This window comes from Geotrypetes seraphini, chromosome 13 (assembly GCF_902459505.1).
Source record: "Geotrypetes seraphini chromosome 13, aGeoSer1.1, whole genome shotgun sequence".
Classification (NCBI taxonomy): domain Eukaryota; kingdom Metazoa; phylum Chordata; class Amphibia; order Gymnophiona; family Dermophiidae; genus Geotrypetes; species Geotrypetes seraphini.
Genome location: NC_047096.1, coordinates 78,464,487 through 78,478,262, shown reverse-complemented (window position 1 = coordinate 78,478,262; position 13,776 = coordinate 78,464,487). Strand labels below are relative to the sequence as shown.

The 13,776-nt window shown below is 44.5% G+C and overlaps 1 protein-coding gene across 2 annotated transcripts in view; it reads right to left on the bottom strand.

The window, feature by feature from the left end:
* NPEPPS (aminopeptidase puromycin sensitive) overlaps positions 1–13,776 on the bottom strand; it is a 186,920-nt gene that overhangs the window by 32,532 nt on the left and 140,612 nt on the right. For both annotated transcript variants that reach the window (XM_033918253.1, XM_033918254.1), the window contains exons 14-18: positions 11,113–11,176; positions 10,400–10,539; positions 9,752–9,886; positions 8,982–9,201; positions 8,757–8,899 (exon numbers count right to left, since the gene is read on the bottom strand). In XM_033918253.1, coding sequence (XP_033774144.1) covers positions 8,757–8,899; positions 8,982–9,201; positions 9,752–9,886; positions 10,400–10,539; positions 11,113–11,176 — 702 coding nt within the window. The remainder of the gene's footprint in view (positions 1–8,756; positions 8,900–8,981; positions 9,202–9,751; positions 9,887–10,399; positions 10,540–11,112; positions 11,177–13,776) is intronic.

The window sequence follows — 13,776 nt, the reverse complement described above, 5'->3', positions numbered from 1 at the left end:
TGGAGACTCTGGGAGACTCGGGAAGCAGCACTAATTGTATGTATTCTTGAATTACTATGGGGAAAAGAAAGGGGAAACCAAAAGTATCAACACCTAATTTGCCTGGTCCCATAGAGAGACACCTTGTTTCAACCAGTGCCTTGGGCCAAAGTCAGGGAGTTGACTCGCTATCAGGGGCATCTCTTAGTCCCCCAGGAAGAACTCCACCGCCTCCACCAAATGTTCCAGTAGGTTTGGATCCTAATTCAGGTTCCAGTTCTCAACCTGTTGGAGTACCTGTGCAACAGGTGTTGTCCTCATTAATTTATGGGGCCATACCTAAAGCCTTATCATTTCAAGATGAGGCTTTACTAGCAAGAGACTCCCAGGTAGAGCCACAGGAGGTTACGCTTAAAGATTTATGGCAAATAAATATTAGAATGGAGGGGTTATTAAAGTCAGTGGTGACTCAGGATGTAAAATTTTAACAGGAGGTGATTGATAAGTTGGAAAATGTTGATTCTAATTTGAAAATTATGGAAAAATGTATTAGAACAACTGAGTCTCATGTGGTTACATTACAAGCAGTGACCTCAACAACAGTTAAAGATTCTCATATTATTCATATGAAATTTGAGAAAATGGAAAATTTTCAAAGGGCAAAAAACCTATGGTTAGTTAATTTCCCAAGAACTCAATTATTATCCTCAGAAATATTGATTCGGAAATACTTTAAGGCAGGGGTGTCCAATGTCGGTCCTCGAGGGCCGCAATCCAGTCGGGTTTTCAGGATTTCCCCAATGAATATGCATGAGATCTATTAGCATACAATGAAAGCAGTGCATGCAAATAGACCTCATGTATATTCATTGGGGAAATCCAGAAAATCCGACTGGACTGCGGCCCTCGAGGACCGACATTGGACACCCCTGCTTTAAGGAAACATTGGGCTTAACTGACGCAGAGAATTTGCCCATAACTAATTTATATTACATTCCTCAGAGAAAGAAAATTCCCATAGAAATGGGTGTAGACCAGTTGGAACAAATTGATTTTGATTTAACTGGTTTTTTGGAGGATTCTCAAGATAGAATTCAAACTAGATCTACCCTATTGATAACATGTGCAAGAGAAATTGATAAATCTTTAATAATGAAAGCTTATTTTCGGAATAAGCAAGTGAAATTTTGTGCAGATAATGTACTGATTTTTCCAGATGTGGCCCAAGCCACGCAATTGAGGAGAAAAGCTTTTTTAGCTTTGAAATCAAGAGTGTTGGCTTTGGGAGCCACCTTTTATTTAAAATTTCCCTGTAAATGCTTAATTAAATTTAAAGATACTGAATATGTATATTGGGACTCGATTCAGTTGGAACAATTTTTACAACTTAATGAAGTTAGTTAAACATCACGTGAATTAATATTTGGAGTTTAAAGTATTGATGCACCATTAATGTTGATCTTTGATCAAGGATTATATTGATATTGATTGATTTCTTTAGATTATTAGGATATTTTCTCCCATTTATGTGGACTTGAGGAGTTAGTGAGATGTCTTATGTTAGTAATAGTTATGTTTTACTTGTGATTTTCCTTTCTTTATTATTATCTGTATAAATGATAATGATGAAAAACTTGATAAATAAATTTAAAAAAAAAAAAAAAACTTGAAATATATGGAGGAACAACTTTTTTTTTTGCTGCTTTACAAATGTAAATTGGTGCCCATGAAATTACCACTCATCTGGTACAATGTGCTCTCAACCCTAAAGGAGACCACTTCCCCCTAGAGAGTTGCGCGGGGACAGAAATCCCACCCGTCCCCGCCAAAATCCCACCCGTCCCCGCGAGGAATCCCCTCCGTCCCCACCCGTCCCCGTGAGGAATCCCCTCCGTCCCCACCCGTCCCCGCGAGGAATCCCCTCCGTCACCATCCTTCCCTATAAACTTCAGAAATAGTTATTTTATTTAATTATGCTACTGAATTAAAGGCTCTGGTAGAGACCCATTTACAAATAAGCAAAGAGACTTTATTAATTTGGAAATATTAATTGGGAAGAATACATACTTTGTAAATGGGTTTCTACCAGAACCTCTAATGTAAATATAAAATATAAATACTCAGCTGATGAGAACCCACAAACTGTCAGCTGAGGACTTCCTTTGCAGTTGGCCGGGGGTCCCTTTTGCCAAGCTTGGCAGGCAGCAGTAGCGTCCCTGAGTCACAGATGCTGGCACCTCAGTGGCTAATGGATGCTGCCAGCGACTGCTGCGCTTGGTGGAGGGGAGTTCTGGCCGTCTCTAGAGGAGGTCCTCTGCTGGCGGTGCATGGGGATCCCCACCAGTCACAGCAAGGGTCAACAAGTACTTCAACACTGTAGAAATAAAACCAGAAATGCATTTCCTTTTCTTTTGAACACAAAACAAAGACATCTGCCATATACATTTCCCAAAGCTAACATATTTTAGTCAATAAATTCCGTTTTTTACCTTTGTTGTCTGGAGACTTATTTTTCCATAAAGTTGGTCCCAGTTTCTTTTTTCCGCTTTCCCATCTTCTGTAAATTCTTCTGTTGCTGTCCATTGGTTCCCCCTACCATGGTCCAGCATTTATCTCTTTCTCATCTTTCGTGCCTGCCCACCAGCCCCATGCCCAACATTTCTCCTTCTATCACCCCTCTTCAACACTATGCCACATCTCTCCCTCCATTCCCTTCACCACTGTCCAATATTCCTCCCTCTTGCATCCCTTTCAATCTGTCCCATTGTTCCCTTGCCACATTTCTCACTCTCATCTTTTTCTTCCCTATCACATTCTGTACCTTCCTCCCTATGACCAAAAATTCTCCTCTTTCTTCCATTTGCCGTGTGTACACAACCATCTCTCTTTCCCGCTCATTGACACACCCACACCCAATTCTCTCTTTCTATTCCCTCCCCCACCTCAGCATCTCTTTCCCTCCCTTCCTCTCTCCCCAGTTCATGACTTCTGTGTCCAAAAATGCACTCCCTTCCACCACTTCATTCGAGTTCAGATAACAGCAGGGGTTGGAGGCAGCCTGTAGCCGACCCAGAAGTCTTCCCCCGAAGTCAGAGCTGACATCGGAGGGAAGGCTTTGCATCTGGCGGTGGCTGAGGTGGCTGGCGATGGCTGAGGTGTCAGATGGGAGGGGGTAGATACTGGATGTAGGAGGTGAGAGGAGAAGACTGTAGATAGAAATGGGGAGGAATCAGACACACTGGATGAAAGGGGAAAGATAAGACAAGCTGGAATGCCTGGGGAGAGAGAAAAAGACAGATGATGGATGTAAAGAAAAGGAGAGGGGAGGAAGACATTGAATGGAAAGGAGGAGAAGGGGAGGATACGGATGGAAGGGAGGAAAGAGAAAGATGGAGCAGACACTGAATAGAAGGGGGAGAAAGAGAAATGAAGCAGATGCTGGGCTGAAAGGGGGGGAAGATGGGCAGATGCTGGATGGAAGGGGGAGAAAGAAGGTTGGATGATGGATGGGATGACAGAGGGGCAGAAAGGAGGAAGAGAGGAGACAGATCAGATGCTGGGCAGAAGCAGCAGACAGAGGGAAAGATGCTGGATGGAAAGAGGAGGAGGGGCAGATGCTGGATGGAAAGGGACCTCAGGTCAGCATCTGAATGTCCATGCAAGTCTACAAGGGTCCAAATGGCGCCACACACTGCTAGACCCTCCCCCCCCAGTCCATTGTGCTTTCTAGAAGCCAGTATTGTGGTGCAGCCTGGTCCCTGCTAGGTTTTCTCCCCCTAGATTGGGACAGACTGTGCTTTTGCCAGCAGAGGCAGAGTGGTGAGCCTGCACGATGGCGCAAACTAGCCCCCCTCCCCACCCCGCCCCACTCCACCCCACCCCACAAGTGTCCTCCACCCAGAACAGGACCGAATCTGGGTTCCCAGTGGCTGAGCAGTGAGCCTACCAAGGCATCCCCTACTGAGAATGGAACCAACTCTGCATTCCCGGCCTTTGTATGAGGGAGGTCTGGTGCCCCAGAGTAAGAAGACTTAGAGCAGGGGTGCCCACACTTTATGGGCTTGCGAGCTACTTTTATAATGACTAAGTCAAAATGATCTACCAACAATAAAATTTTTAAAAAAACACAAAGCACAATGAAAGGCAGAGAAAATGTTAATTATTCATATTCCGGGTTTTTTCAAAGAGGTCACGGCAGATGACTCTATGCAATGTCACCTCGGTAACAAAATACAAAAATAGACAAATACACCCCTCCCTTTTTACTAAACCACAATAGTAGGTTTTAGCACAGGGAGTTACGCTGAATGCCTCGCGATGCTCTCAATGCTCATAGGCTCCCTGCGCTAAAAAACAATATTGCGGTTTAGTAAAAGGGAGCCATAGTGCAAAATATAGACAGCAGATATAAATTCTCAAAACAGACACATTTTGATCACTAAATTGAAAATAAAATAATTTTTCCTACCTTTGCTGTTTGGTGATTTCATGAGTCTCTGGTTGCACTTTCTTCTTCTGACTGTGCATCCAATCTTTCTTCCTTTCTTTCATCCTCCTGTATGTTTCCTCTCCTCCAGACCTCATTCTCTCCCCCAACTTTTTCTTTCTGTCTCCCTGTTCCCCCTTCTTTCTGTCTCCCTGTCTGCCCCTTTCTTTCTTTCTTTCTTTCTCCGTGCCCTCCCCCAAGCCACTCGGTTTGCTGCCACCGCCATCGGGGAATAGCCCCCAAGCCACCGCTGTCCCAAGCTTTCCCTGCAGAAGCGTCGCACTGACCAGCATTCCGCTCCCTGACGTCAATTCTGACGTTCGAGAGGAAGTTCCGGGCCAACAAGGCATTTCTCCTCATTCCATCCAGGCTGAGCCCCATCTCTCCTTGATCCAGCATTTCCCTTCTGTGTTTGTCAGAATTACCATTCCACCTATTTTCCAGCATCACCCTTCTTTGTGTCCATCTCACCTATATCCCTATCTCACCACTTTTTCAGAATCTTCATTTGTCTCTGTCCTTGTCTTTACCCCATGTTCACCATTTGCCCTTTCAATGTCTTTATCTCCCCCCCCCACACTTTTTCAGCATTACTTCTATGTCTCTATTTCACCTCCTCTTCATGTCCCCTCTGTATCTCTATCCTTATTCAGTAGGTCCTGCTTACCCTTTCTCTTCTTTGTGTCACTATCTCCATTTTCAGCTTTCCCCCCTTTTCCTTTGTTACTGCACCCGGTAGCCAGAATCTTTCCACCCTCCCTCCACTCCGGCCCAGCCCAGTATGAAATATTTCCTTTTGTTTCCCTCCCCTCTCTCTTCTCCTCCCTCACCCACGAGCCCTGCATCTGGCCCTCTCCCTTCTACCTGCACCTGGCAACACCCCCCTGCTCTGCGGTTCTCTTCAGCAACTCGTCAGCAGCGGTGATCAAGACAAGGTGCCGACATCGAGGCCTTCCCTCTACGAGTCCCGCCTTTGTGGAAAAAGGAAGTTGAAACAAGCGGGACTCGCAGAGGGTAGGCCCCGACGTCAGAAGCTTGTGTCGATCGCTGCTGCTGAGTTGCCGAAGAGAGCCGCGGAGCAGGGGGTGTAGCCGGAAGCAGGTAGAAGGGAGAGGGAGATAGGAAGGCTGTAGAAGCTCCGGAGCATGACACCGACCCCGGCCAGGATGATTTCTTTTTCAGGCTGCTGCTGCTGCTGCCACCCCCCACCCGAAATGACAAAAACAGCCTAATGCCCGCGTCGGCATCTTTGACATCGGGGGGAGGAAGGCTGATAGGCCCGGTAGATCGGGACGGCAACACGAGTCTATCACGGAGCACGGGATGGGCTCTGTGATCGACTCACGTTGTCTTCCTGAACTACCGGTTGATCGCGATCGACGTGTTGGGCACCCCTGACTTAAAGCCATAGCGCACGAGAGAGATTCTCACGGGGATGAAAACAGCCTACCTAAATTCTGGCGATGCAGGCATGCAGCTTACAAGTCCGGCGTCGTGGCGGAAAATAGCCATGCTGAGCAGTGAGCTCAGCACGTACACAGATGAAAGCCTTGCTTGCTGATTGGTCCGGCGGCACGATTCTTGGATGTATATAACAATTGGCACTGATGGAGTGTCAACAAACAGAAAATGAAGTGCATGGTTGATGTCACGCGCTTGAGGAAGTGCAGAAGGGACTAATCTATCTCTAAGGTTCAGATTCCTTGTGAGTGCAATTGTAGGCCTTGCATCTCTAAAACACTGATGTAATTTTAAGATGCGCTAGTTGTCTATAATGATCCATTTCACCTCACCTGAGAGATGTGAATGTCTAAGAACGCAGGTAAAATCAGGTGGTTTGAGATCCCTGTCAGCAACATGTGCTGAATGAGAGACACTGCAGACAGAGCTGAGAACAGCTCATAGGGAGATCCTTTGTCTCAGTGAACTGAAAATCTGGATTTCAAGTCTTCTGATTGCCCCACCAGTCTAACCACCACGGCCAGAGACCTCCGCCACCCTCGGACACGCCACGCAGATGCCTGGTGGAGGAATACAGTCTGGCTCCGATCCCAGGTGCACTTCCATGGAACCGCTCAGCCTGCGTTCTACCCACTAGCAGACAAACCTGGGGTGAGCTAGCTCCCAAGGGAACGGTCCCCAAGTCCCGTTCTGATGAGCAGGCTGTCCAGGGGGCTTACTGATAAGCAGGGAGCTCCCTAGAAGCAGTCTTTTTCCAAAGGTCTGCGATCTCCTGCAGTCAAGGATATCCCCGCAGGGAACCTCCACAGCATGAGGGTGAAAACCGCAAATGCAAAATACTGAAAATATGCAAAATTAAACACGAGCAGAAAATATAAGCTCCTATAGTCTGGCTTGTAGGAAGAATGACTGAGGAACTGAGGCACTGACACAGTGATGAGGTATGAGGAGGAGGGATTTAAGTCTGAAATTTTGAGGCTTCCTACAAAGTCCTGGCGGGTAGAATGAAATAACCCAATGGTCCCGGATTAAAGTGGGATTGTTCAAGAACCATTAACTCTGCACTGCACTAGGAAATTGTTAAGGAGAATATCCAGTCATCTATCTAAGGCCTTAGATTAAGTGGGGATGGGCGGACCCGCTATGCCTAAGGCCTGATTGGTCCAGGCTTCTAGAGCCTGGGCCAATCAGGCCTTAGGCTTCGGCGGGATGGGCCGGGAAGGGGCGGGCCCGCCTCATTTCGACGAGGCGTGCCTGCTTGCTCGACGTGCAAGACCCATCTGTAAGAACAGGTTTGGTGGAGTGGGGGTTGTTAGCACCGGGGGGGGGTGCGTCTTCGGGCAGGAGGGATTGGGCACCCTCCTGCCAGCGACCGATATTGTCGGGGGGGGGGGGGAAATCGGTAATGTCGGGGGAGGACGGTCGGTAGTGTCGGGAGGGTGCATCTTCGGGCAGGAGGGATTGGGCACCCTCCTGCCAGCGATCGGTAATGTCGGGGGTGGGGGGGGGCGGTCGGTAGTGTCGGGGGGCGGTCGGTAGTGTCAGGGAGGGGGGTGCGTCTTCGGGCAGGAGGTTTGGGCACCCTCCTGCCAGCGATCGGTCAGGGGGCCACGGCCCGCTATACTTATAGTGGCAGAGAGATCCCTTGCCGCGATAAGTGTAGCGGCCGTGTCTAGTTTAGGCCGATTCTGAATAAGACGCCTCTCCCGGGTGTTCTATACAGAATCAGGGCCTAGGTGTCTTGCGGGCCTCGCCTTCAATATAGGTGGCCTGCCTGGGGAGCATTTTTTTTTTAAAAAAACGTGCATCCCGATTGGCTGATTAGACAGCTGTAGGACGTCTACAGCTGCCTAAAATCGGGACGCACTTTTAGAGAATCAGGCCCTCTATGTACAGTTTGTTTTTTATTTTAGTTTCAGTTCAATAAAATAATTTAAATAATTTAACTTAATTGTTCAATATAATTTGATATCATTTTCAAAAATTGCTTGCCTTTGTGCCCCCCTCCTTCCCGTGCTAGCCCAGCCCAGCCCAAATCAACTACTAATTAGAACACATCATGACTTGCACATCTGCTTCTCTGGCTTAGAGGAAACACCGATTTAAAGATATAAATGTTTTACTGATTTTCCCTCCAGGTACAAACTCTTTGGGGAGAAATACTTCTACTGTGCATTTACAGAGCTTTCAAAACATTCGTGATGCCATTCGTTATGCAATCACCCATTCTCTCACTCACAATAAGCTAGTGCTTTCATATGATCGCAGTCTCTCCCCATCTTGAATGTCCTTTCCACCAAACAGTTCCCTCCTCATCTTTCCAACTATTCCCTTACACTATATATCACCAAATACCAAATCACACCCCAGTAGTTGCCACTATAATCCTTTTGATTCTTCCTCTTTTGTTCTCTTTTGTCCTGCTATAGCCCTGATCAGCAGCAGCACATCAGGCTGCTTTCTTCTTCTCTGCTGCTGGGATTTCACACTTTGAACTATGCAGGATACTGTAGTGCCATAAGGGTTAAACAGCAAGAATGAACTTCATGGCAAGAGGTAGGTGGTGGTGGTGGTGGCAGCAGTAGCAACAGCTGCAACACAGTGCACTAATACTTGTCTTCCTCCTCCTTCCTCCCAAGTATTCCAGGACTGAGCAGTATAGTAGGAGGTGAGAAGGTTGGTGGAGGTAGTTGGGGAAGGACCTTCACAATCATCAGGAAAGAGGAGTTAAAATAAACTCTTAAGAACACACTGCAGATTTCTGTAGCATACAGGATTGGAAGCAATTGCTCTACTGAAATATAGTATAATATGGAGGAGAGAATCTCACCGCACTCCTTAGGTCTGCTAAGAGAGGCTGTTTTCCTTCCACATGGTCCTTAAAACGGCGTCGGGCCTCCTCAAGCATAGGCTGATAGCCTGCTTTCCCTAGTTTGCCCAGTACCAGAGCCCTCAGAAGTGCATCCAGGTGCCCTGATGGAAGAATGCAGTTTAGTTACAGTAACTGTAGTATTCACTTTCAAACAGATTTTCAAAACTAGCTACCGTCACCTACCTTCTCCAGGCTTAGGATCCCAGCCTAGCTTCTGTCCTATAGGGGAAAAGATGTCTTTTATGAACAAATGAATTTCATCCTGGAACTCTGTATGGGAGAGGAGTGTGGAAAGAATCCCCAGATTACAGCTCAGGTCACTCCATACTGTATAGTTGGGCTCATTCACAAAAGCTTCCATGACTTTCAGAACTTCTACTGTATTAATAATCCCAGCTCGAGCCTGGGGAAGGATGGGGAGGTGAAAGGAAATAAGATTGAAAGGAAAGGAAAGAGAATTAAAATTCACTTGATCTTCATACCAAATGTTTAGCTACAATACATATTCAACTTAGAAAATTCAGAGACAACCACATAATTGAGTACTGTAAATGAGATTACAGATACCCAAAAGGCACTTCACTGCATCCGCAGCACATTTGGAAAGTGCTCTACTTGCTGCTTTGATATAGCATCATTCTACTTTCTATTATCAACCTCACTGGGTTCTTGCTTCAGTTGGTCTCCAAAGATCTGCATCTTCCCTATCCTTGGTCCCTGCCCTCAACTAAAAGTTCCTTTCCTGCAGACTCATAGCTTTCACCATTGGTTGTGAGGCTCCTTTCCCCTTTATGCAGGGCTCATGGGCCCCGACTTCAGGTCATCTTCCCTTTTCACCTCTTCCTCCAGGCAGATCTTGATTTTGGTGGAGGGATTATATTGCTCATCCTCAGGATCTCCTTCCCAGCACTAATTTCTTTTGTCAAAGCCAACCAAACAGAAGAGCAGCTCACCAGTGAGAAGAGGTCATTCTGCAGGCCTAGACGATCCACAGGCTGCAAGGAGAGGTCTCTGATTCCAGGTAACAAGCTCTCCAGCATGGATGAACTGTACTGTATGCGATAAAAGCCCACTGTACCTGGGTTCAACTAGAATACAATCAAATGATGAGAAATCAACCATATAGCATGCCTTCACTCCAGAGACAGCCCTGAAGCATTATTCCCCATGCCATTACAGTCAGACACTCAACACACTCAGATCCTGTCTGCTTTTCCAATGAAACTGTGAGCCTTGCCTTCTCCAACGATCACTGAGCTTCAAAACACACACACACACATGCATAATACACAAGAGATAGCATATCTGACTAGTAAAAGTTTAAGGATCATTGCCTCTGTGCATGGTCTGAGGATAGTCTATTCCCAGCAAGTGAACCCTATGAGCTCTATACATTTCATTCACCTGTTATTGTACCTTTTTCAAGCAAGCATGTGGGGGAGGAGATATGATAAATTAGATTAATAAAGCAAATTTGTGTCTAAATTAACAACAAAATATCTAAAGGGGAACCAACCATTCTATATTTCTGTGTCCTCTAGACTAGATTAGTGCTAACAATATATAGATTCTCACCTCAAAGCACCCCCACTCTCCCTTACCTTTACCCAGTGTTCTGGTTTGATTCCTTTTAATACCACAGTGACTTCAGGTTTGTCCATCAGAACCTTCACCTTTGCATAGGTTGGGTCTTCACTTGTACAAATACTGATTGGGACCATCCACTGGGTAGAAGCTGGACCTGATGAGATAAGAAAACTGCAGAATAAACTGCAAAGTAATAAGCAACCAGGTGAAACCCTCATCCACATAACAGGATTTCTAAAGCAAATAACACAAATGCTTCTAAATCCTTCTGCTCTGGAGCACAGATCAAAAGGTACACAGGTAAGACTGGACATATACCATCAACTAGATCAGGCCATAAGCTGTGTTACAGGGGTTTTATACAGGCTAATACCTTTGGTCAGGCCATCAGAAGAGCTCAGAGCTGCCACATACAACTGGAGAAACTTATAGTATATCCCCTACTTGTTTTCAGGGCAGACAATGTGTCTTCCAGGCACCATTGCCCTTGGCTGTATACTCTAATCACACAACCAGTTTCTAATTAGGTCCACCATGATTTCCCTGGCTCCATTTAAGGATAGTCAGATGCCTCATTTTCAAGTCTTATTATAGGCACTAAGAAGCAAGGAAGGGATCAGGAATTCTTATTTTAAGCAGGTCCCTGTTCCATTTGTCATTTTTGTCTACAACTCACAAAAAGCATCTCCATGAATAATGGCAAGGCACCATGCAATCTCCCAATTACCTGCATCCTGTCCATTAGCGCAGAACTTCTTTTGAGACAATTTCAGAAAACACTGATCTTCTTCCTACAGGAAAAGAAAAACAGGATCAGTCACAAACTTCCAGCATACTGGAAAGCACAGTTACTGTAGCAGGTGTTATCTGGAGACAGCAGGCAGATATTCTCACATGTAGGTGACGTCATCCACTGAACCCGGTAGAGACAGTGTTAAAGTCTACTGTCACTTTAAGCTTTTCTGAAACTTTGAGACTGCCTACACCGTGCACGTGCCTTCCCGCCTAAAACTGACTTGCGGTTCTTCAGTTCTGTAAGCAAGCTAAGAAGCCAACTAGAAGAGGTGGGAGGTATGTGAGAATATCTGCCTGATGTCTCCGGATAGTATCTCACTAATGTTGGCTAGTTACCAAGAGTATCATATATCAACAGTACATCAATCCCCTAGTATAGTATCTACTTTTTTCTTATTTTCTTTTTTATATTTCATATGATCCTCAGAAGACTCAAGCGTGGGTTTTTTCAGTAAATGTTTACCAAATCAATTCCACTCTTCATCGGATAATTTCTCCTTGACTTTCTCTTTTTTTATATCTAATCAATAATTATCATTTATTTATTTTATAATACTGTAAAATAAAGCTCACTTATCTTGTTTAAGCTCTATGTGAGGAGTGCCTCTCCTCACACGATCATGTTTCAATTCTATTTTTTTCTACATAAAATATAAAATCCATTATAACTTATGCTTAGCTGCAAGATTAGTTTATAATAATCTTACAACTATATATCTCTATTAACCACGAGAACATTATATATTCATTGTTACCTTATATTTTCATCTTCATACTTTGAACCATTTGTTCTCTGGTGTTTTAAACCACGCTCCACGATATCCAGCAGTATTCTTTCACAACAGTGCCTGATGTCACTTCCTTTTTTACTTTATCACTCCGTGACACATCATTTCAATTCTCATTGGATATTGTATGCCGCCGTAGGAAATTCACAACCAGCATACTACACGTGCCATCTTTTCATCAATCATGAAAACCCATACTCCATTAATACATTTCAAATAGAGTTATGATCCTCAATCATATTGTAGAAAAGGGGATATAAAGAGAGATGATATAAAACAAGTTGATATAAACCAAAGAACCATCAGAGGGGATGCTATATTATAGACATCCAGTTTATATCTTCATTTAATCCCTCCGGGGATATGGAATTTAATCTAAATATCCACTGTTGTTTTTTCATATTAAACATTTTTTTTAAAAATTTCACCCTCCTTCTCTCCCTCAATAATTCTCCATTTAATATCTTGTAGTGACCCATCCTCTTCCAATGATTTACAATGGTAGCAGTCTCAGTATCTGTATTAACCCTTGATTTATGCTCTGTTAAACAGACCTTTATACAATGAAACGTTCATCCTATGTAGATCTTATCATAGGGACATTATGTAACAGTGGTTCCCAAACCTGTCCTGGAGGACCCCCAGGCCAGTCGGGTTTTCAAGATAGCCCTAATGAATATGCATGGAGCAGATCTGCATTCCTGGCATCTGCATTTTATGCAAATCTCTGCATGCATATTCATTAGGGCTATCTTGAAAACCCGACTGGCCTGGGGGTCCTCCAGGACAGGTTTGGGAACCACTGTTATATAAGATAAATTACATTCATTGTTAAACATGAGGTAACTTCTCGTGCATATATACATTGACCTGTTTTAGGGCGACACCACACTTTCCTAGTCATAGCTAGTGGACACCACTGACATTGTGCACATGTATGATGGTATCCCTGTTTAACTATAGAGTCACCCTTTTTCAATATTTCACCGATATTACGGCTTCTTTGATGGGCAAGCATTGGTCTTTCTGGTATGTCTTCAAATAACCTGATTACATGCCAGTGGCGCAAGATAATTTTTTTTATTTTAATAGAGAGGGAGGGGGAATTTTTGAACATATATCAACCTCTGTTCTTCATCATTCTGACGTGTAGTTAATAACAAATCACGACGTGCATATTTTGCACGTAAATATGCTGCTCGAATGACATGGTCTGGGTATCCTCTCCGTTTGAATATATTTTTCAATATTTTAGCTTGTTTCTTAAAATCACTTCTCGAGGAACAGTCTTCTTATCCTAAGGAATTGAATAATGGGTAGGCTTTGTCTAAGGTGATATGGGTGGAAACTATGGAAGCACAAAAAGCTTGTTCTGTCTTGTTGATTTTCTAAATAGAGAGGTCTGAAGCTGATCCCCTGCCTTCATGATATGGATATCCAAAAAATCCACACTTGTTTTACTATAACCAACTTTAGCACAGAAACACTACTAGGATCTCTCTTAGACACAGCCAGACAACATCTCAGCACAGGAAAAAAAATGATGCTCATACAACTAGACCTGACTGCTGCATTCGACCTGGTGGACCATAGCATCCTACTACAAATCCTAGATACAATAGGAATCAAAGATAAAGTATACTCGTGGTTTGAAGGATTCCTAAAATCAAGAACCTATAGAATAAAATCAGACAAAGAAAAATCTGAACCTTGGTCAAACCCCTGCGGAGTTCCCCAGGGATCCCCTCTATCTCCTACACTCTTCAACCTCTATACAGCCTCCCTCAGCTCCCACCTGGACAAACAAG